This window comes from Procambarus clarkii, chromosome 14, assembly GCF_040958095.1.
Source record: "Procambarus clarkii isolate CNS0578487 chromosome 14, FALCON_Pclarkii_2.0, whole genome shotgun sequence".
Classification (NCBI taxonomy): domain Eukaryota; kingdom Metazoa; phylum Arthropoda; class Malacostraca; order Decapoda; family Cambaridae; genus Procambarus; species Procambarus clarkii.
The window spans coordinates 12,947,333-12,972,463 of NC_091163.1; the positions used below are offsets into that span (position 1 = coordinate 12,947,333).

At 42.8% G+C, this 25,131-nt stretch overlaps 1 protein-coding gene across 2 annotated transcripts in view; it reads right to left on the reverse strand.

The window, feature by feature from the left end:
- Positions 1 to 1,211: 1,211 nt before the first annotated feature.
- Positions 1,212 to 25,131, reverse strand: part of LOC123771721 (nephrin) — a 179,097-nt gene continuing 155,177 nt past the window's right edge. For both annotated transcript variants that reach the window (XM_069324401.1, XM_069324402.1), the window contains exons 19-21: positions 24,641 to 24,771; positions 12,980 to 13,178; positions 1,212 to 10,598 (exon numbers count right to left, since the gene is read on the reverse strand). In XM_069324401.1, coding sequence (XP_069180502.1) covers positions 10,132 to 10,598; positions 12,980 to 13,178; positions 24,641 to 24,771 — 797 coding nt within the window. In that variant the 3' untranslated portion in view covers positions 1,212 to 10,131. The remainder of the gene's footprint in view (positions 10,599 to 12,979; positions 13,179 to 24,640; positions 24,772 to 25,131) is intronic.

The following is a 25,131-nucleotide window of genomic DNA, read 5'->3' on the forward strand; positions in this document are numbered from 1 at the left end:
GCCGGTCCTCGACCAGGCCTCCACCCACAGGAAGCAGCCCGTGACAGCTGACTAACTCCCAGGTACCTATTTACTGCTAGGTAACAGGAGCATCAGGGTGAAAGAAACCCTGCCCGTTGTTTCTCGCCGGCGCCCGGGATCGATATGAAAAAGAAGTTAAGAGAGCTTGTTGACCAATTAAACAAGAAACATTAATTTACCTTCTCTAGGATGGCGAAGAGTTAGGGGTGACATGGCGTAGGTATACAAGCAGAATAAATGGTATAACAAAGGAGATACAACTATAAATTTTATAAGTTTAGATTTAAAAAAGACCTGGATAAATACCGGTATGGAAACAGAATGATTGATATATGTGACACATAAATGGATATCAAAAAAGACCTTGGGGGTCCCTTTTTTGTATTTCAACTGGTTCTCATCACCACCTACATATATATGTTCGGCTGCAGGCACAGTGTGCTTTACAAGAATGTAATAACTCTTGTATATAAAAGAAAATGCCGAAGTTCTTGTCTAGTAAATAGAGAGAGACAAAGGAATCATTTAAAACACTACTCATTGCTGTGTGATCGTCAGTCGCCTGACCTGTTACACGTTTCAATAGAGCTTTTTCAATAGCTTTTTCAGTAATCTTTTCTTGATACATCTAAAAACTTCGAGAATTTTACTTAAATCTTTATTGCAATAAGCGTTTAATAGTTTCTTTTGCGGGTGTTTTTTTTAATTTCATCTCGTACGTTGATCTCTGGCACTCTGGCACAGATCCCAGGTTCTGGCACTCTGGCACAGATCCCAGGTTCTGGCACTCTGGCACAGATCCCAGGTTCTGGCACTCTGGCACAGATCCCAGGTTCTGGCACTCTGGCACAGATCCCAGGTTCTGGCACTCTGGCACAGATCCCAGGTTCTGGCACTCTGGCACAGATCCCAGGTTCTGGCACTCTGTGCACTCTGTCAGAGTACACGGAGGGAGGGAGGGGGGGTTAAGATGGGAAACCTCGGATTTGGGGTCCGGTTGAGAGCGTCAGGACCACTAGTGGATTCAGTGGAATCCCAGGTTGCCGTGTCGTGACATAGTGGTCTAGGGCGCGAGCTTGGGAGCACCAAGTGAACGGGGGGTTCGAATCCTTCTCATATCTCCTACTAATTTCTCCATTTACATACCACGTTAATGCGATATCATTGTGATAACTAATAAAAACACGGGATTTCGGTTCAACATAAATTTTATTGTGGCACATTCTTTACATATAAAACATATCATTTGATACAGAGCTGCTGTGCTGCAGGCCAGTGGTGGGGCCGACGCCTGCACCAACAGCCTGCTTGAGCGGCCAATACCAGAGAGAGAGAGAGAATGGGAGTCCCCCACCTCTCACAACTTTTTTTTTCACGTATAAAAAAGACAAGTTATCATTGGCTATTATACACTAAAAAAAAAAGAAATTACGCTGCTTATATCTCCCGATTCGGGAAGTCCCAATCGCGATATATTGTACAAAAAACTGCAATAGGAAGGGATTTGGTGTAGCAGGAGAGATGTATAGGTTGAGGTGGGTGTGTATATGTGTACATACGGGTGTATGTGAGTGTGTGAGTATAGGACATGTGGTGTGGGATACATAGTCTAATTAACAATCTAAAATCGTTTTGACTCATGGGACGGATCAGAGCGAAGCAGCGATAATACCTCACCTGTAGCATTTAAGAAAGTCTTAGACTATCTAAGACTTTCTAAGAAAGTCTTAGACTATCTAAGACCTCCCCCTATTATTCGGGCTTAATAGCACTATCAACAAACCACGTCCAGCGGCGTGGCAAATGAAGAAAACATTGCCTTGTCTTAGACATAACATCACCTTTTTTATTTGAGCCAAACTCCCAAGTGAACAGCGATACAGTGCTCGCCCCGATCCTTCCCCTACGGCACCATAGGGCCGACTGAGACTGGCTGGCAAAACACAGCTCTTTATAGAGGATCAGCTGTCATATAAGTGTGACGTCATCAGTGTTTGTTTACAATGAAGCGTCTTGAACTCTCAACACGTTTTTTAAAAGACTGTTATGACCAGCAATTGGCAAAAGTGAGGGTGAAGTCAAACCACAGGTGGTGACCAACTGTGGCTTTGAATTAATCATAGGAAATCACGTAATGGTTAATTGTTGGTGTTGGAGCAAAAACACGGAATTCAACTCACACGTTAGACGCCACACAGATCACAGTGTGTGTTGGGGGTGAGGGGGGTGGGGGTGTTGGGGGTGTTGGGGGTGAGAGGGTGGGGTGATGGGGGTGGGGGGGTGGGGTGGGATGAATATGTGGAGGAGGTGCGTACAAGAACCTCTTCAGGAAGAAGTCGCTTATAAGGCATGAACTAATATATCCTTCGTGTCTCCTGGCGTTGGAAAGGAATTAAAATATAGCTTTTTTTTTTGGGGGGGGGGGTTTGTATCCAGCAACACTTGGCTAAATGTGTACAAGAAACCCCCCGTGAGAGGTAAACAACACACACACACACACGCACGCACACGCAAACGCCGTGCTAAGTCTGACAGCGTTACACAAGCCTAACATCAGAGTGATGGGAGGGCAAGTGATAAGGACCTTGCTCCAACAAGGCCAATCCTCCGTCAGTAGTTCCAGGGATTAGAGAAGTAGATGAGACTTCCGCAGATGGTGGTAGAGGGGGGAGGTGGGGGGGGGAGAGTGATCTAAGTTTATAGTTAAGGGCAAGTGGACGGAACCCATAAATAAAGATTTGATATCTGGTTGATATCTGGTCGGCAGCTGTTGTTCTGTGCCCACCTGAGGCCTGGTCGAGAGGACCGGGCCGCGGGGACGCTAAGCCCCCCCGATATCTCAAGATAACTTCAAGATAACCCCTTCAGCAGCATCATGGCCAGTCCTCTCTGCCGCAAGACTGTGGCACTGGCACTTAAAACTATGTCTGGGGAATTCAGGAGCGTTTGTGCTATTAACGTATCACACAATAAACAACTTTACTACTCAAGAGTTTACAACACAAACAAAAAAAACCTGTACACATATCTGCGTGTCAACAACCACAACAGATTGACAACAAAATTGACAACAAATTGTCAACCTAACAATCAACAAAACCCAGAATCAACGTGGTGAACACAGCAAGTTGTGTCTGTGGCTTTGCAACACAGCCAACAACGTCTGTACCCCGAGTCACAGCCACAATCAACTGACTGCTGAGACTTGCAGCATGCACACTGAGAAGCCTGTAATAGACAAGGTTAGGATTTGCATACATCTTGCATATTCACTTACTGGATCTGAACCTCCTACCTCTATCATAGAAGCTGAGTCGTCATTTAATACACAGTTTACGAGCTGCCAAACGCCTAAAAAAAATCGCCCTTTACAAATATCGCATCGGATGGGCGACTTCATAGCGCTTTGGAACACTAAAAACTGCTTCTAAATCCCAACTAAACCTCTATGATCGAGGTTTGTAAGGTGTACATCTCTCAAGTAAACATGTATGAATGCTCTTTGAATCCTGACTCTGGCATCAACATGGGGGGGGGAGTAGGGGACACGAAGGGGTTTCGAACGCTTCTAGCGAGTAGTTTCAGGCGTGGGAATTTACTATGTTGGGAAGTTGGCAAAATGAAAGGGAAGTAGTCTTCTTGCGTTGTTTTCCCGTAAGCTAAATCCTTACGGTAAATCCTAAGGTCATCGACCAGGCCTCCTCGTAGCTAGACTGGTCAACCAGGCTATTGGACGAGGCAAATTGGAATATAAAAATAATATATAGTTTGGGGGGAAAAAAAGGTCGATAGTTTGATTACACATTGCGTTAAAACTAACGAAGATTGACACTAGGCATTTTCGAGAGGTTGATGTGGTTTGCAACCGGCCAGGCCTCTAAACTAATCCGTTTCATTCTGTACGTTGAGCTCCCCAGCGTACAAATTACGAAGTACTACGAAAAATAGCAGCTCACATGTATCCACATTTTCTATGCATCGGCAGGTTAGGTTAAGTGGGTGGCTTGGGTACGTACTTTAACGGTCAAGGGCTAGATTCACGAAGCAGTTACGCAAGAACTTACGAACCTGTACATCTTTTCTCAATCTTTGGCGGCTTTGCTTACAATTATTAAACAGTAAATGAGCTGCGAAGCACCAGGAGGCTGTTTATAACAATAACAACAGCTGATTGGCAAGTTTTCATGCTTGTAAACTTTTTCAATAAATGTAATCAAAGCCGTCAAAGATTGAGGAAAGATATACACTTTCGTAAGTGCTTGCGTAACTGCTTCGTGAATCTGGTCCCAGATTAGCACGGTGTATTGTGTGCGTTGTGACAAAACAAGCAAATGGGGCCGTTTGGGCACCGTTTTGCCGTCTCGCTCAACTTGCCAAGTACACCACAACAGATCCTTAACAGACTCCTTAACAAGGTGTAAAAGAATGTCAGAGATTACAAAATAAAGTCAAAACCTTTAACCAAACGCTAATTATGAGTCGTTATTCATAACGCTAGAAAGACGGGAAATAATATTAAGTGGCCTGCAGGAGCTTAAGACAGACAGATACAGTTGATGGTTACCTCACAATGCATCATTTTTGCACGTAAGAAACATTTATGTGACATTTTGGACAGTCAGCTAGTTGCTAGACCGTCTACGTAACGCCAGATATTCCCATTGGTTGGTGGTGGTAAGACAAAATATTGGTTACCACCTCGTGGGTGAAACTGGAATTGTCTTGAATTCCAGTTTCAAGACAATTATTTTGTCTTTTGTCAATTATTTTTTTGTCTTATTTTGATTTTCTCCTCCTAGAGCCATTTTCTCCTACTGGTGAATCCTGGGATGCCCTGCGAGTGTGTGTGTGAGAGAGAGAGAGAGAGAGAGAGAGAGAGAGAGAGAGAGAGAGAGAGAGAGAGAGAGAGAGAGAGAGAGAGAGAGAGAGAGAGAGAGAGAGAGAGAGAGAAAGCAGTCTTTGGTAGACACTTATGTGTCGTGTGTGAGAGAGATGACTAGACACCACAGAACTAGAACTTGTTAAATGGGGAAGAGATATTACAATTCCCCCTCAAGATTTATACTTTCCTAAAGAATGTTTTTATGTAAAAGTTTGAATGATAGTGTAAGCTTAAAGTATCTCTCTCTCTGTCTCTTAAAATAACAGTAAGAACTAATTAAGTACAAATAATATTTGGCAAATATGTCGTCTTGTTGGTGAGAATGAAATCCTTGGCCACTGACCTATGTCGGGTCATCAGTGGTCAAGTTTGAAAATAAAGTGGTGAACTTTGCCCACATTTTCTCCGGGGAGAAATTGAGCTTTGAGCTTAAGACGAAGAACAATGACCAAGAATTCTCCTGGTTCTCGTTGCATGCGGGTCTCGTGAGTAAAATGTGAATGTAGTTCTATCTTCAAGAACATTATGATGCTCTCTTTAGAAAAAAAATACAAGAATTTAGTTAAAATATAAAAACTGCTAATGTTTAAAACAATCCCTTACATAGTGTGAGTGAGTCACGGCTCCTTTCTCACTATGTGTGAGGGAGGAGCTGCTCTCCCTCACAAAAGTGAGGGAAAAGGGGTTCCACATCTTCCGTATTTTCCCCCCTTGTTCTCATGAAAACCTTAACTGCCTCATTAAACCCTCCTGCAATATTTACCTCTAATACGCAACATCAATTCAAAGTTACCCCTCACTATTTTATTTCATTAATATAACGAAGCTTTAACTGTGAGGAATAAATTGTTTTTCTCCAAGTGAAAATTTAAGTGCATTTGAATAATGGAATAACATAACACCTATTACAAGGGCAGAAATGGATTTGGGTAGGGTGCCCAGTCAGTCCTACAGGGCACCTTATCCTGTGGAACTGGGTACAGGTAATTAGGAAGGAAGGAATGGGATACTTGGGAAAGAGTTAAAGACGAAGGAACAGGGTAATGAAATTAGTGATAATTTAGTAATACGTGAGAATGGGGGATGTGGGAGGGATGGGGTCATGAGGGAGGGGGGGGTAAATATGATGTCTGAGCCTACATGACCCTGGCCATGACCCTGGTTTGAATCCTCGAACTCCAATCCTATGCCACAGATTGTCTGTCCTTGGTTCTGTAGGGTGTGGTGTGACCACACCCTACATAATCTGGGGTGTGGTGTGACCACACCCTGCAGAACCAGAGGGTGTGGTGTGACCACACCCTCAGGTCTGTTAGGGTCTGTCTGAGCCGTAATCGAGGTAAAGTGTGTCTTTATATCGTCCAGGGTTATCATGTGTAAGGGTGTGGTTGAACCATACCTGTGGTCCATCAGGGTGTGGTTGAACCATACCTGTGGTCCATCAGGGTGTGGTTGAACCATACCTGTGGTCCATCAGGGTGTGGTTGAACCATACCTGTGGTCCATCAGGGTGTGGTTGAACCATACCTGTGGTCCATCAGGGTGTGGTTGAACCATACCTGTGGTTCATCAGGGTGTGGATGAACCATACCTGTGGTCCATCAGGGTGTGGTTGAACCATACCTGTGGTCCATCAGGGTGTGGTTGAACCATACCTGTGGTCCATCAGGGTGTGGTTGAACCATACCTGTGGTCCATCAGGGTGTGGTTGAACCATACCTGTGGTCCATCAGGGTGTAGTTGAGCCATACCTATGGTTCATTAGGGTGTGGCCAAGTCATACCTGCAGATCATGAAAGGTTCTTGTGGGTATCTTTAAAAAAAAAAATCTGTGGGTTAAAACCAAGTCTTGAATGCAATATCTTGGATATCTTATATAGATATCCTCAGGATATCTTGTATACGTGACCAACGAACTAAACATTTGCAGATTTGAATACGATATAATAATGCCTTAGTGAGATAAATAGCAGTACAATGTATTTTAAAAAACGTAATAGTTAAATATGTTAAAAAAATAAAAAAAAATCTGTGGCATAAAGATGGGTTTTGGTTTTAGGAAATTTAAAAAAGGCCATCATTTCTTAGTCCCAATAATCTTTCTCGACATCAGCGGTTCACAAATTTTCCTTTGGCACGATAGATATATACAGTAAAAAAAAATCATATTATACACTATTTACATTTTTTTTGTTATTCTACTCATTGTTAACATTGTTTGCTTAGAAGAGATGTTTTGGGATTGTATGTGTATGTGTGTGTGTGTGTGTGTGTGTGTGTGTGTGTGTATGTACTCACCTAATTGTGCTTGCGGGGGTTGAGCTCTGGCTCTTTGGTCCCGCCTCTCAACCGTCAATCAACTGGTGTACAGATTCCTGAGCCTATTGGGCTCTATCATATCTACATTTGAAACTGTGTATGGAGTCAGCCTCCACCACATCACTTCCTAATGCATTCCATTTACTAACTACTAAGTGTGTGTGTATGTGTGTGTGTGTGTGTGTGTGTGTGTGTGTGTATGTGTGTGTGTGTGTGTGTGTGTATGTGTGTGTGTGTGTGTGTGTGTGTATGTGTGTGTGTGTGTGTGTGTGTGTGTGTGTGTGTGTGTGTGTGTGTGTGTGTGTGTGTGTGTGTGTGTGTGTTAACAGCATGACTCATTATAGAGAAGCAGGGACATTTTTACATCATAAGAAGAAAAAATATTATAAACATATGATCTGCACAGCATTTGAACATATTACGACTAAGTTTCGCGCCACAGAATTGACTAAAGTAACGCTTGAACTTAGAGCAAACAAAATATTTACAATATTAAAATGAATTGCAAATGCAGAAAAAAAAAACATACATATAGCACAATATAAAATAAGAAATAGTTTAAGCATTTCGTTTTCTTAAATTATAAATGTTTTATGTGTATAAAAAACGTTTTTGGTCAAAATGTATATATATATATATATTAAAGAAAATGCTTCACAGGACCTACGATGTTTTTAGAGCATGATTTGTAAAGACAAAAGTTAGAGAGGAATGCAGTGGTGATTCATTCCTCTGATCCCCATTATAATAGCCAAGATTTATAATTTCCCCACAAAAAAAGCTCTTGGAGTAGTACATGATAAAAAATGTATCCCATGGAACATTAATTTAACACAAGACTCTTTGCAGTTTTCTTATTCCATCCTCTTCAAAAAATCGAAAAGTGGTTCAGAATCAAAGCAAGCCGGGATGAGCACTTCAGTTAATCATTTAAGGTATGACCATTGTAAAATGTGAGCTTTATCCGTTAGAGATTAATGACGCAGCCAACCAGAAAGTGAGTTGAGCCCAGGAGTTGAGCCCAGGAGTTGAGCCCAGGAGTTGTGCTACAGTTTGATAATCACAGGCTTCTGTGAGCCACAGTGTCAATTGAACCTTAGGGTTGCCCACAGAGTTGAAGCCAGGGCTGTGCCATGGGAAGGTCTAGATTGTGCCAGGCTTTACAGCGACAAAGAGAGAGAGAGAGAGAGAGAGATAAAAAAAAAGTACTGGAACATAACCCCAGCGAGATTCCTGTGAAATGGAACCCAGCGCCAGGATCCACTACAAGGCACTTCCATGTCTGCCTGGATCACCAATGTTTCATGCCCTTCACGATTGCGTCTATAATAAGCACAGTGTTCCAGTTTTGGTAATACCATGGCATGGTAATTATGATGCGTACACCACTCAGACACGTACACACACACACACACAGATGCACACGATCGAACACACACACACACACACACACACACACACACACACACACACACACACACACACACACACACACACACACACACACACACACACACTCTGTTCATAACACCCTTAACTATGGCAGGGTGTGAGTGAACTCTTGACTCTTTGTCACGTTTTGATGGGAATGATTAATTATCTTAAGAAGCAAAGGAATAGGTGGGGTTGAGCGCGCGTTGGAGCCCCTTTGGAGATGGAGTTGAGGGCACGTTGGAGCCCCTTTGGGAATGGGGAAGCACACAGAGCAATCAAGTCCAGAGTCCTTTCCTCACCTCCTCAACAGATGCCTAAAATTACACTATCTTACATCACATTTTTGAGCATTTACACTTCGTGATTCGACCACACTGAGCCACCTTCGCACCGCCCTCACACTATCTTGCTCACTTCTCTTAGAGAAGCAAGAGAAACTCAAAACTGTTCCTGATATGTGCGCCTAAGAGCGTCTTCACTTGTCGAAGAAACATCAGTGTGAGAGTGACTTTCACCCCTTGTGTGCTCGCTCAATAAAACTTACTTTTCTTCTAAGTGAATAAAAAAGTGAGAATATTGAGACTCGTTGCCCAGAATATTTTACGACACAAAACAGTTGATCCCCACAACACCTTCTCTCTCTTTTTTTGTACCCAGCTGTTATATGGTGGGACGTGTAAGACCAGTCTTTTTTTTCCAAATGTTAAAGATTAACAGTTTTCCTCACTGTGACGAAGCTGACTGACAAACTGAGCCTTTCGTATCACTTCTGGAAGATCACACTGGCACAATCCTCCAGGTATCTTAGAACACAGTTTGACTGAGGTTTTCCATAATGCCATCAACGAGATCCTCTCTAAAGTCACTTTACACAAAACTACAGATTTAAGAAGTCCGAAATCTGCCAGTTCCCCACCGGCATTCGATTATCAAAACTCTTCAAGCTTATTAGCTTTCGAAATGGAAAACAAAATTTGTTAATCGCTTTCAATGTGATTTTAGTTCATTTGATTATTCCACTGTATCACTTAATCACCACCAACGTTTACAGCATTAGTCAACTCATTCAGGTCCTTTGAGAACTCGTTAAAAGAAAACGTCACTTCTAATCAACAGTTTCCAATCTAATACTGAAGAGGCTCATTGGTAAACATGAGCAGGCAGCGTTCTTAACTTCAAGTTGAGCTGCCGTCTGCCTGCTGGGAGTGCCAACAGGCAGTGTCTGGAGGTAGCGCACCAGGGAGCGTCAACAGGGAGCGTCAACAGGGAGCGTCAACAGGGAGCGCAAACAGTGAGCGTTCACCCGGACAGCTACGAGATCGGAGGAGAGCGCTGATGCGATGAGCGATGCCTCACTCACCTGGTGACGGCGAGATAATTGGCCGACTCGAGGTACACTTTGATCTCTTTCGTCACTTTATTTTTTGGCCTCGGCTGATGAAGACACACATTTTTTCCCGCCGCGACCTCTGGCCTCACACCAGATGACCTCTGTGCTCCAAGGGCATGCCTGAAGGTGGACTGGCGTCCGGGGCGAAGGTGGAGAGCATGGGCGTGTGTGTGGGCGGGTGGGCGCGTGTCGGAGACTGGGGTTTGTTGCTGTACTGGCTGCCGATTCCCGCCGAAGACGACGACGACGACGACGACACCGGGATGTTCATGGAGCCATTGCGGATATAGTCCTTGGGAAAGTGGAGCTTGGAAGGTTGGTTCCTCCGAAGTGACCCGTTGTTTTGGGTGTGGGCGGTGAGAGGGGTGTGGGCGGGGGGCGGCTGGTAGGTGTTGTAACGGTTGGGGAGCGGATAGTGGTCATCGGCAGCGGTGATGTTGTAGTGGTCTGGCGTGGTGTTGATGTTGTAGTGGTCCGGCGTGGTGTTGATGTTGTAGTGGTCCGGCGTGGTGTTGCGCCTGCCCAAGGTGCCGTACCCCGCCGCCGCACGGTCTGTGCAACAGGAAAAACAAAGAACATGTATAGTTTATTATTGAGTGGGAACTTGCAGGAGCATACAACCCCCGCTCCTGTGCCAGGTAAGTAAACCACGAGCTCACCGTAGCCCGCGCTACTTGGAACTTTTTGTTCAAAGTAGCTGAATCTAAAACACCTAAAATAACAGTAGTAGTGGAATAGACGCATCAGGGGTGTCTTTTTTTCGGGGGTTGGAGGGCCCGGAAAATAAACAGGTTAGTAACTCCTTTTTTTTTCAATCTGAGAGAGGTCTGGGGGTATAAGTTTGAAAGTCACCGCTGATGCTTTAGGGGTTTCAGGGTAAATTTTTTCAGAGTCCTGTTGAAGACCGAAATTTTTGGCAGAGTCCCAAAAGTCGGTATTAATTTTTTTTTTTATTAAAATATGAGGTACATCTGCATTAGTGCAGCTATCCTAGACTATGTGAAGTGGAGTACAGTGTGTCAAAAAAGCTAACTAGGTGATGCTAAAAAATCCCCATCACACAGGATGGTTAGTCATACAGAGGCAGTATTAAAGAGTTCTTACGGAGAAAATAATCTCTCTGTACTGAAGCAGATATTTTTAAAAAGTTCATCCTATGTTAGTTCTTGGACCCGGCTCTATTTATTTTCAGAGTTTTACTTACACCTGCGGTCTTAAAAACAAAAAAAGGGGTTCTTATTGAGAAAATAAACTCTCCGGACTTAATTTTCCACTTTGAAATATACTTCTCGGTATTTAGAAGTTAGTTCATGGACCCAGCTCTATACGTTTATAAGTATAGATTTGCTACTAGTAGCCCAATTTAAAACAGTCATATTTCAGATGTATTAAAACAGAAAATAAAGTTAACGAGCTCCAGCTCTTGTCCCTGCCTTATTGGCCTCTCGTATCTTCGTTAATAACCGATCAATTTCCCTGAAATTTAAAACCGCTGTATTTCAGATGCTATATAATAAATCGAAGCAAATATTGAGTTTCAGCTCTTGTTCCCCACCTTACTCTAATCATGCAACTTCGTTATTATCCAATTTCCTGACATTTAAAACGACTGTATTTCGGACGTAGTAAAGTAAATCAAAGCCAATACCAAGATCAAGCTCCCGTCCTCCGCCTTTCTAGCTCCCGTCCTCCGCCTCTACTTAAGTTTGTAGAGTTTATTTTCTCAATAAGACCTCTGTTAAGACTGTAGGTGTAAGTAAAACTCTAAAAATAAATAGAGCCGGGTCCAAGAATTAATATCAGATGAACTTTTAAAAAAATATCTGTTCAAGTCCGTAGAGTTTATTTTCTTCATAAAAACTCTTTAATACTGCCTCTGTATGACTAACCATCCTGTGTGATGGGGATTTTTTAGCATCACCTAGTTAGCTTTTTTGACACACTGTACTCCACTTCACATAGTCTAGGATAGCTGCACTAATGCAGATGTACCTCATATTTAAAAAAAAAAAAAAAAAATTTAATACCGACTTTTGGGACTCTGCCAAAAATTTCGGTCTTCAATAGGACTCTGAAAAATTTCGGTCTTAAATGAACTCTGAAAAAATTTCGGTCTTAAACTAAACTATGAAAAATTTCGGTCTGAAACTGAACTCCGAAAAAATTTACCATAAACCCGTGAAGCATCAGCGACACCTTTCTTAAAACCCCCCCAGACCTCTCTCAAGAGTAAAGCATCAGTGGCGCGTCTTTTCCACTCCCCACCTCCCTAAAACAGGCACCACTGATGCTGAGTTCGGTACTCTACCGAACTGCCAGAGATACTTGTAGCCAAGTCTTATTCGAGCTGTGAAAACATCTGTTAGTCTACTGACTTTTGTTACTTGTACTTGTACACATGTTCCTGTCCTCATTCATCCGGATTAGAGGGATATTGCAGGTATCTAATACCAACTCTAATACCAACAGGTATATGTATGTGTATAAAGTATATGTGGAAGCTGATCAGAATTACATTATACCTTTGTAAATGCACATTAATGACACTATGTAAAAAGACACATCAAACACTTCATGTAGGGCATACGTAAATCTGTGTATCTATGTATTTACGTATGTAGGTTAGCTTAGCATTTTAAAAGCACCGAATCACCTTCTGGGGTTGATTGTTCAATAAACCCCTGAACTATATGTTTAACACATCTCTAACCCTGTCCATGGAGGACAGAAGAAAATGTATATATGCTGGTTAGCATTGTAAATGTGTGGCCACGTCTGTGGTAGAAAATAATAATAATAATAAAAAATCCATCACGAATCGTTATCCTGACTCATTCCAAGCGCTACATTCGCCATAATGGCTTGTACGCTTTCTCCTGAGAATACCCTCCCCTATCTACATCTACTCCCATGCGCGCGTCAATCTACCTTACCTAGAGCGGCGTTGTACTGGTTGCGTCGGACGTCGTCGTACGGGTCGTCCATGTTGAGGTCGTTGTGGGAGGGAGGCGGGGGCAGGATGTGTGGTGGGGGTCTGGTGGCGTATTGTGGTGGGGGCTCCAGCTGCTCGATGAGGTAGGTGCTGGCGGCGGTCACTCTGGCCGCCTCTGTGGCGTACTCGTCACCCGAGTCCTGGTGGGGGAGGGGCAAGTGCTGGGTGAGGCTAGTGCTGGGTGCTGCTGGGTGCTGGGGGGACAGTGGGGTGGATGGGAGGGGAGAGATAGACGGGGTAGCGGAAGAGAGGACACGCACACCGTTGAGAGGCGGGACCAAAGAGCCAGAGCTCAACCCCCCGCATGCCCAACAAACACACACACACTCATCAACATAAATTCATAATAAACATAAAATCAATAAGATTTGCAAAAAACAATCATTCTAAAATTAAAATAACTACCAATAACACTCGTAATGTTATCAAATAATATTAATTCTAAAACGCACAATGACATTGTTAAGAATGATAATAATAAAAATACAATCAGTTATAAATAATATAATAACCACGTCAGCTGGGGTCAAATGAGAACAAATAGGAATAAGTGTTCCTAGCTTCGACACTTCGATGTCGTGTCGAAGTGTCGAAGTCAGCGCACCAGCCAGCCACTCCTCGCTCCAACACTCCTCCAACACAGATGAAATTAAGTTTTCACATTAGAACTTTTTTTTTCCTTTTCCAGCTTCCATATGTATCTCAGTTAAGCCAGTCTAGTGAAACGTGCTGAAAGGGGTGGTGGAGAGAGGGGAGTAAGGGTGATGGAGAGAGGGGAGTAAGGGTGATGGAGAGAGGGGAGTAAGGGTGATGGAGAGAGGGGAGTAAGGGTGATGGAGAGAGGGGAGTAAGGGTGATGGAGAGAGGGGAGTAAGGGTGAAGGACACAAACACACAAAGGTGCGATGGAAGCGTAGGTGCTTTTTTAAGCTCTGGCGACACGTGTAACTTTAAATAAGTCATTCTCATTCTTCATGTGTCTGAACCTGTTTTAATTCCTCTTGACATTAAATTCCAAATTTCTCTGATATATATATATATTTGCTACTTCTTCTCCTGTTATAATTGATGCGAGGGTGAATGAATAGGGGTTAGGATAAGTCAATTATCAGGAGAAAGTGGTAAGCCAGTATGACCACCACATAGAAGGGGCATTAAGGCCAGAGTGAAGGAACAGTGCCCAGAATCTTGGATCATCTTATATAGAGTCTAAAGAAATATTTCGACCATTATCAAGACCAATAATAAAGTCCAAAGTCCATACACAGACCTCTTTGTGGCACTTAACAACTAATTGACCATTAAACTAGACATTTACTTTAGTTTGGAATGAGTGGGGTAGGAAAGAATGGACCAATTATTCCACTCATTAAAATTAGTGCAATTAACACAACAATGTACACATAAATACATAAATACTCCAAGCTGATAGTCCTTAGGGACAGACCGAAAAGTTGTGGAGAGATTTAGTAGTTACGGAGAGATTTAGTGGTTATGGAGAGATTTAGTGGTTATGGAGAGATTTAGTAGTTATGGAGAGATTTAGTAGTTGTGGAGAGATTTAGTGGTTATGGAGAGATTTAGTGGTTACAGAGAGATTTAGTGGTTACGGAGAGATTTAGTGGTTACGGAGAGATTTAGTAGTTACGGAGAGATTTAGTGGTTACGGAGAGATCTAGTAGTTATGGAGAGATTTAGTAGTTACGGAGAGATTTAGTAGTTATGGAGAGATTTAGTAGTTATGGAGAGATTTAGTAGTTACGGAGAGATTTAGTAGTTATGGAGAGATTTAGTAGTTATGGAGAGATTTAGTAGTTATGGAGAGATTTAGTAGTTACGGAGAGATTTAGTAGTTATGGAGAGATTTAGTGGTTACGGAGAGATTTAGTAGTTACGGAGAGATTTAGTGGTTACGGAGAGATTTAGTAGTTGTGGAGGGGTATAGTGACTGCAGAAGGGTTAAGTGACTGTATAAAGAACACAATATTTAAAAAATAGTTGGAATAGTCACCATAAAAAAGTGTAAGAAAAATCATAAATGATGAAAAAAACGGATAAGGAGTTTTGGGAGAAAGTTGAGTGAACACTTTTTTGAGGAGAAAATATTTTAGAGAAAGGTTAATGGTGATGATGGAAGGGTAATGAGAGAGGTAACTATGGAAAGGGAGACGGAATGGGAGGAGGAGGAGGAGGAGGAGAAGGGGCTATTTTGTAATATTATGAGTCAAGAGATTACAAATGACGACAAAAATTCCGTAATAACACATGAAGGAATAAGAAGAGTTGAAAGGAAGGATACCAATGGGACAGAGGATAGAAAATGGGGGAAAAATAGAGAAGGATTGAATGGGACAGGACAGTCGCAAGACCATGATGGAGTAAGTGCAAATATATTTAGACATGAATGTGACGTGATGCTGGAAATAATGTTTTTAATGTATGTTCGACGCCAGAAACATAACGTCAGAAAAGGGAGGAAAAAGGGTGCAATTTGGAAAGGGTGGGTGGAAGAGGGCACTCAGAGAACGAAAGGGCAAGTGCAGAACGTGCGTACGTGAGCAGGGGGCAAGATGGGGGAGACTAGAGAGGGGGAAAGAACGATAGGAAACGCGCAAGCGTGCCATTAGACGTCCCTTAACAGTGCCATTAGACGTCCCTTAACAGTGCCATTAGACGAGGACGTTTATATGAATTTAAAGACAGAACAACAGTGTAAACTGGAACTGGCAAGTGCATTAACACTACGAAATGTGTCAAGTAAAACACGTGTATGGGACAAGTAACAAAATCAGCAGACTAACAGACGTTGTCACAGCTCGAATACAACTTGGCTACAAGTATCTCTGGCAGTTCGGCTTGTATAGGGATCTAGATGAAGTAGAGTGTAAAGTGTGTGGACAAAGACAGGGACACACACTCGAACACTATATCTTGAACTGTGATCAAATTGAGCCATTTAGAGATAAATCAAAACTCGTAGTGTTTGAAATGGCAAATCATCTCATTACTAAGGATAAAATACCTGAAAGCCTTGCGTTGTATCTGTTTCGCTTCCAGTAGATAAATGACATATAATTAAGGAACAAATTAAGGAGCAATTAAGGAACAGTGTAATGTGAAAGCTAACAATAATAAACAACACCATTCCTATGACCCTGTATTACCACCATAACTAAAAGAGTTATGTACTAGCAAAAAGACCTGCTATTAATGTATAATTATTAACTGTAAATACATAGCTAATAATATGGAACAAACTCAGTAACTAGCTGACATTGTAATTATAAGGTGCGCAGGAGAGATGTAATCATTAATCTAATAATCTCCATTGAGATCTGATGAAGACCTTTTGTGTCCTGTGTAATCCTTTTTGCGCTACCGCTCACAGGATGAGTATGAGACGCACAATAAACTAGCCACTCCCGAAGGCAACAATCAATCAAATAAGGACTCGGGATGGGGTGGGGGCATTTCATAGGCCAAAGTAAACCAAAATATCAGTCCTAGGAACTCAAAACACACACACACACACACACACGCACACACGCACACACACACACACACACACACACACACACACACACACACACACACACACACACACACACACACACACACACACACACGCACAGCTCGGTTCAAACAGGTCAGAACACAATAGTCTGTAACACAATACTGCAAAGTCTATGCTGAAAAAAAATAATCCCAACTTTTCCGAACTATATTTTTTTCATTAGTTGTATCCCCAACTATATTTGTGTATTATTTGTATAAAATATCGCTGTACCCGCAAATGTCGTACTAATTTTGTGGAAGGGGAAATCCTAAGGGAAGGCTCAGAGGGGGTGCGTCAAAGGGGAGGCTTAGGGGGAGGGGTCAAAGGGAAGACTCAGAAGGAAAGGCTCAATATTAAAGCCACGATGAGGGGGGGGGGGAATGATAAAATATTAGAGAAGAGGGAGAGAAATGGAATGGAAACGGCAAGGAGAAAAACGGGTGGGAATGACTGCGAAACGGGAGATAAGAGAAGGTAGAGGAGGAGAAGAGGAGGGAAGGTGGATGATGAACACATTGGAAAGTGGAATTAGAGACTAGTGATGAAGGTGGAGGATGTAGTGGAGGTGAAGATAATGGAGTGTGAGTGGAGGCGTCGAGGAACAAGAGTTAGAATTTACTGTTACCTAGCAGTAAAATAGGTACTCGGGAGTTAGTCAGCTGTCACGGGCTGCTTCCTGGGGGTGGAGGCCTGGTCGAGGACCGGGCCGCGGGGACACTGAAAAGCCCCGAAATCATCTCAAGGTAACCTCAAGAAGGAGTAGGAACTAGTAGTGAAGACAATAGTGGAGATGATGTCAGGTAACATAGAACATCTTGAGGTTATCTTGAGATAATTTCTGGGCTTTAGTGTCCCCGCGGCCCGGTCCTCACTCAATCAGGCCTCCACCCTCTAGGAAGCAGCCCGTGACAGCTGACTAACTCCCAGGTACCTATTTACGGCTAGGTAAGAGGTGCATCAGGGGTGAAAGAAACTCTGCCCATTGTTTCTCGCCGGCGCCTGGGATCGAACCCGGGACCACAGGATCACAAGTGCAGTGTGCTGTCTGCTCGGCCGATCGGCTCCCTTATCCATACCATAGGGTATCCATATCCCCCATTAATAAAGATAATAGGGATTCCTCAAAGGGAATCCCTAATCATTAGCGATATCTACTGAAAGGGGGGATAATCAATTCAAATACCCAATCAATGAATCTACCCAATCAAGAGGAACACCTAAGCAATATGGATATACCTGCACCTTGATATAAGCAGCATACCTCTTATATCGAACACCCTTAATATAAGACCAAAAAAAAAATCACAGATAAGCGACATTATTGCGAATTGAAAATTGCCGTAAAATCTTGCTAATTGCCAGAGTCAGAATCAAGTATGCGCTATTTTTCCCAAACATTTCGGATTTTCTTTTTAATGGTTGGATATAAATCCTTATGGAAATACCGAGTGTGTGAGCGGTCTTCAATGATTCAGGGTGCTGAGCAGTAGTCCTGTTGCCATATTGTGCAATATATCCAATTGGTGATAGAACTGTTACAATTATTACTAGTAAAACTATTATGTTATTAGTAAAGCTATTACTTGTACTGTTGCTAATAATAGTTCTCTTACTATTACTCAGACTATTTTTAATACTATTACTAATACTGATATGCAAACTATGAAAATTATTACTAAAACTATGAAAATTATTACTAAAACATCGAAATTATTACTAAAACTATGAAAATTATTACTAAAACATCGAAATTATTACTAAAACTATGAAAATTATTACTACAACTATCGAAATTATTACTAAAATTATCGAAATTATTACTAAAACTATGAAAATTATTACTAAAACTACTACTAACACTATTACTAAAACTTGTCATAATACTGTTGAAATTATACTAATGCTTTGACTAAAATTATTATCAACACTATAGGTAATAATATTATTATTAACGAAACGGGTAATTGTACTGATAAAAATGACATTAACAGCATTGGTAGATTGACGGTCTGATAGACAGGTAGACTGCCAGATAGACAGTGGGAGGGTCGGTTTGCACAGTGGGTAGTTTGGACAGAACGTTGAATGGACAAATGGTCAGTTGGACAGTTGGAGGGTTGGTCCTGGGGTAGGCCGGACAGAAGATGGCTTAACCCTAGAGTAAGCCGGACAGAAGATGTTTTAACCCTAGGATAGACCGGACAGAACCTACACCACAATCAATATTTGTGTCCCATAATTCCTAGAACACGTCAAGACTTGCCAACGCTGACGCCTTCCCGCACGCACGCACACACGTAAAGAGAGAGAGAGAGAGAGAGAGAGAGAGAGAGAGAGAGAGAGAGAGGAGAGAGAGAGAGAGAGAGAGAGAGAGAGAGAGAGAGAGAGGGGGGAGAGAGAGAGGACGATAAAATGTTGTGTAATATGCGTGTTCCGAGTTCCTTTGTGAACAACACGCCCCCCAAGAATACAATTGTGTATTTCTCTCTCTCTCCTCTCGCTTGAATATTTCACCAAGAATGGAGGTAGGAAAGAAGAGAAAAGGGGGAGGGGGGGGGGGGTGAAGGGAGGTTTGCAAAGGAGGAGGTCTGGTGTAAAATGAGGAGGAGGAGGAAGAGGGGAAGGAGGAAGGGAAAGAAGGGGGGGGGGGGGGAGAAGGGGTGCTAAGAGATGGAGGTTAGCAGAAGAGTAGAGGAGTGAGATAAAGAGGAAGAAGAGTACTGAAGAGGAGAATGAAGGAAGCTTCATTAAGCCATAAAAATAGAGTAACGTTGTGTGTGTGTGTGTGTGTGTGTGTGTGTGTGTGTGTGTGTGTGTGTGTGTGTGTACTCATCTGCTTGTTCCTGCAGGATCGAACTCTATCTCTTGAACCCCGCTTTTCTAGCCGCCGGTTATCTTGAGATGATTTCGGGGCTTAGTGTCCCCGCGGCCCGGTCATCGACCAGGCCTCCACCCCCCCCCTAGGAAGCAACCCGTGACAGCTAACTAGCTCCCAGGTACCTATTTACTGCTATGTAACAGGGGCATTAGGGTGAAAGAAACTCTGCCTATTGTTTCTCGCCGGCGCCCGGGATCGAACCCGGGACCACAGCATCACGCGTCCAGTGTTTTGTCCGCTCAGCCACCGGCTCCCACCCGGTTGTCTAAAGCAATAATCACACCTATTTCCCTATCATACCTGCTTTTAAAGTTGTAAATTGAGTTGGTCTCTACAACCTCGTAGCCTGGGCCTCGTAGCCTGGTGGATAGCGCGCAGGACTCGTAATTCTGTGGTGCGGGTTCGATTCCCGCACGAGGCAGAAACAAATGGGCAAAGTTTCTTTCACCCTGAATGCCCCTGTTACCTAGCAGTAAATAGGTACCTGGGAGTTAGTCAGCTGTCACGGGCTGCTTCCTGGGGGTGGAGGCCTGGTCGAGGACCGGGCCGCGGGGACACTAAAGCCCCGAAATCATCTCAAGATAACCTGCTCCTTTAGATCATTCCATTTACACACTACCTTTACCCCAAATAAAAACTTGCGTGCGTGTGTGCGTGCTTGCGTGAGTATATATTTTGTTTTCCGGTGCGCAAAAGAGTGCGTCTCTAACCTCGGGTACAACAAACTTTCTAAACTAATCCACTTTCCTCAGGTTTATAAAGTTGGACTCACCATTTTGACTCACTACATATACTTCTCTAGAATAGACTTGTTCGCCATCTTGAGTGTGTGTGAAGTACCAAACAAGAGTCACAAACTCTCACCACCCCCCCCCCCTTTCACCAACCAGGAAAGTACCTGAGTACTTTCTGTAGTACTGAGTACAGAGATGACACTAACGTGATGCATCAAATGAACAAATGAACAAATGAACAAATCCAAATCCTCGTCACGGCCCTTGTGGATTTGTTCATTTACCTAAGTACAAGTTTCCATAGAGTTGCAAAATCAAACAACATGAAAATGATCTCAGTCACGCCAAATTATCCCCAGAAAATGATAAGAGATTTGAGGTAATATTTTTAATCCCCTTTCAAGTAGTGAGGGGGGGGGGGAGAAAGCTTTTCAAATTAAGAAAATACGTCTTAATAAAACATCTTTATGTTCATTTCACCTGATGTCTACTGGGTTTGATGTTTATCCCAGCTGGTGTTTACCTGGGATGCTGTGTATAGTTTGTTTACAAGCATCATAAGGAGAGTTAAGAGAGTGTCATCTCCCTGGAGAATCTGAGACGCTCTCATCTCCCTCAACATTTATAAGAAATAGGCTTTCATTCCATCAGATAATTCTCTCAGCTTCACCCTCTCCTAATTGAAACCTGCGGGTGGTTTAAGGAGAACCTCGAACCTCATATGGAAAAGACGATACGAGGTATCCTGGTATCGTGGTGGACCAAACTCCAACCAGGACCAACAGCCTGGTGGACCAAACTCTCGCAAGTCGAGCCTGGCCTCGGGCCGGGCTTGGGGAGTAGAAGAACTCCCAGAACCCCATCAACCAGGTATCAACCAGGTATCAACCAGGTAGAAGTGTCGCCCAATTTTGCATCATGAGTTCAGGAAGGTTACATATTTGATAATGGGGGTACTTCAAAATAGGTACTACGGGTACCTTTTTATTTTTTAATCTTTGCCACCATCGTCAGTCTTGAGCAGTTTTTAAGAGAAGCAAATAAACAGTGGAGGGTGGGGGTGGGGTGGGGTGTGTTTGCTGCCTTGTATAACAAACACATTGTTTGTTTACTACAGTAGTGAATGAGGCGATCATGAGTTAGAAGTGTGCCCACTCACAAGGCCCTTTCCCCCTCACAAGACTGGTGCCCCCCCCTCACAAGACCCTCCCCCCCCCCCTCACAAGACCGGTGCCCCCCCCCCTCACATGACCGGTGCCCCCCCCCCCTCACAAGACCCTCCCCCCCCCTCACATGACCGGTGCCCCCCCCTCACAAGACCCTCCCCCCCCTCACAAGACCCTCCCCCCCCCTCACAAGACCCGAGAGTTCTGGAACAACCATCCTGGATGATTAGTGTCTCTGGAAGGAAGAACTAATTACGATTATCCCCCCCCCCCGTCTCTTCCTCATCCTGCCTCTGTGGTCCTCCTCCTCCTCCTTTTCTCGTCCCTCTTTTCCGCCTTCTCCTTGTCTCTGTCTTCCTACTTCCTAGCCCCTTATCTCTCATCCTTCTGCCTCTCTCTCTCTCTCTCTCCCTGCTCATGCCCCTTCTGTTCTTTATCTTGAAGAACTTTTCTTGAATGTCGTGTAGGTCGTCCTGCTCCTACTTCACCCTATTACAATCCTCCTTCACTCTTCCCTGCCCCTCCTCCACCCTATCCTTACCCCTCCTCCACCCTATTCTTCCCCCCCCTCCACCCTATTCTTCCCCTTCCTCCACCCTATTCTTCCCCCTCCTCCACCCTATCCATGCCCCTCCTCCACCCTATCCTATCCACTTATCCACCTCGTCCCCACACTGCCACAGCCCACCATAATACCCAATAACCCTGAAAATCTAATTAGGTCTGTGTAATTGCCCCGAGAGGGAAACTGAGTCCTGGGCACTTACCTGCATCTTGAGCCTTCCTCATTAATGTGTCGTCGCTTCACCAATTTCATTTCTTTTTCAAAATAGGGGACAGGAAATGTTGCTAGGCCTATTATTATAATTGTATTATTCTTTCTAACGTTTTAAAATGGTGGTACAATCAATACTGTCTATTGAGTGCTCATGGGTGCAGAAATCAACGAAACTTGAGCAAAATGCAGCATTGCATGTGATTGTAAAATTCTATGGAAGCTTTATCTACGGGAGCCGGTCGGCCGAGCGGACAGCACACTGGATTTGTGATCCTGTGGTCCCGGGTTCGATCCCGGGCGCCGGCGAGAAACAAAGGGCAGAGTTTCTTTCACCCTATGCCCCTGTTACCTAGCAGTAAAATAGGTACCTGGGTGTTAGTCAGCTGTCACGGGCTGCTTCCTGGGGGGTGGAGGCCTGGTCTTGGACCGGGCCGCGGGGACACTAAAAAGCCCCGAAATCATCTCAAGATCGGTTCTAATAACCAACACGAACCTTAGCACCGTCTTTATGACCACTAAGATTCTATGGCAAATGTACTAAGATTATGGCAGATTCTTAGTTATATGCCCTTCTTTCTCTTATGTCCCTATGTCTTTATGTTTAATTTGATTCTCTCATTTTCTTTTTTATTTAACACGTGACTCTCAATACCTTCTCTGTTTGCTTTGTTTCTCATTTCAAGCTTTTAGCTGTTTTTCATGAGAGGATAAGAGGAGACATGGATAAGGCGAAGCCTTATCTTCTCTTCGTCTCTAGTTATATATGACTGCCTTGCCTGAATCGTCTCATTTGCGACTTGATAAGGGCCAAGGACGGATATAAAATTCATTTCTTTCATATCACATGTAATTATTTGATTATTTATGTATTTACATGACTAATAAACTCAGTGTATAATATATATATATACCGAGAAGTTGGGTATATATCCCTATATAAAAATCATATTAATGAAATGAATTTAAAAGTAAAGGTCGACTGACTCCTTGGTAATATCACCTCCGAGGAAGAAAGTTGCGTTTTTAGACAACTCTTCTGTGCTGCTTCCGTGCCCTTTTTATCCTGGAAGTGGTAGTTGAGAAGAGCAAAGTAGCGGCACAGAGAAGAACACAGAGGCCACAGACAACCATAATGCGGTTTAATGACCGCGACCGACCACCACAGACATAAACATATTCGCGCGGTATGTGGTATATATATGGGAAAACGGCGAAGCAGTCGACTAGGGTATACTTGCACAAAAATATTCCGCGGTGTTGAGACTGGCTGAGATGATGCTTGCGTGGGAGGCATATTAGAGGCATCTTGCTTGCGTGGGAGGCATATTGGAGACGACGAGGACGTGTGGAGAAGGAGGGGGATAGTCTTTACTGAACCGGGATAGACAGACGTGGATAAAATTCGAGGGAGAAGACTGAACAATTGAACCGGCCACTGTGCGAGGAACAAGGACATGATGCGATAAACAAGATGACAAATAAAATAATATAAATAAAGACGGAATAAGAAACAATGAATAAGGAGGGAGGCTGATGAAAGGACACATGGCCAGAGAAAAGGAGAAGAAACTTACGAAAACTTAACATTTCAATATTTTTATTTACAGAAAAAAAGCAAAATGCAAAATTCTGGTATTATTATTATTATTATAACTTTCTTCCCCCCTTTAACTAAGAGACAAACTTCCCCTCTATCTCTTTACACCCCCCCATCCTCCCCCCTATCCTGGGGCTACCCCTCACTACTATCCCCCTATCCTTATCCCCACCCACCTCTCCCTCACCCCCCCCCCTCCCCCCTCACCGCCACGTCAAGCCTGAAAGAATCCTTTAAAAACAGCTAATTAGATCGGAGTTAATTACGGAAAAATCGATTTAAACAGAAGCTTTGAACCCACGTTGTTTTGTGGTGCATCGGGTCAAAGGGGTCAAAGGTCGTATTAGCGTGAAATGTAGTCATAGCAAATGATGGAACGAGCTGTGGTGGTTGGCAGCTCGTCCCTGTCCACCACACAGACTGGAAACTCGACGCCCAGACCGGATTTTTTGGGCCTCGTTCCAAAACATATTTTATGCTGGATATTTTTTCCTCCCCCTTGTCTGTTGTCCCGATAAATATATATATATATATATATATATATATATATATATATATATATATATATATATATATATATATGCGGAAAATCCACAGAGAAATATGAAATGAGGTGAACTGTGGATTTCTCTGTGGATTTTCCGCCTAAAATGATCAGTGTTTTGTGATCGTCAATTGCACATATATATATATATATATATATATATATATATATATATATATATATATATATATATATATATATATATATATATATATATTATATATATATATATATATATATATATAATATATATATATATATATATATATATATATATATATATATTACCTTTAAAATACTCTCTAGAGGTACTCTAGAGGCGCTCTAGTAGAGTGGGAACTCTCTCTCACCTCATGGGCGTAGCTCTCTCTCGACTTCTCAGAGATAGAGGACAAGGTCTCTCCAGTAACAGTGCCGGTGTAAGAGGATGGGGCGTACATCTCTATAGTGGTGCTCTTGCTGGACCCCTTGTCCGAGCAGGCTGTTGGGGAAGGCACAGAGCACACATGGTTAGCATGGCACGGTCAAGGAATTAATATGAACATAATATATAATCCTTTTTCAATCAAAAATCAATATGCAAATATCCATATTTAATCATAAAATTAGTTATATTAAATCTATATGCAAGTTATATATAAGTTATATGTATTTTATATATCAAATCTACTTCTTATAAATATATAGATATTTCTTATGGTTTCTACACTATTTCTAATTACCTTTGAAAAGCAGAAATTTTCTACATTAAGGTTAATCACTGCTAGTTACCTGCTGGTCCAAAAGCCACATTATTCCAAAGACTGGATAAATAGCACTCCAACAGCCAATAGCAACCAGG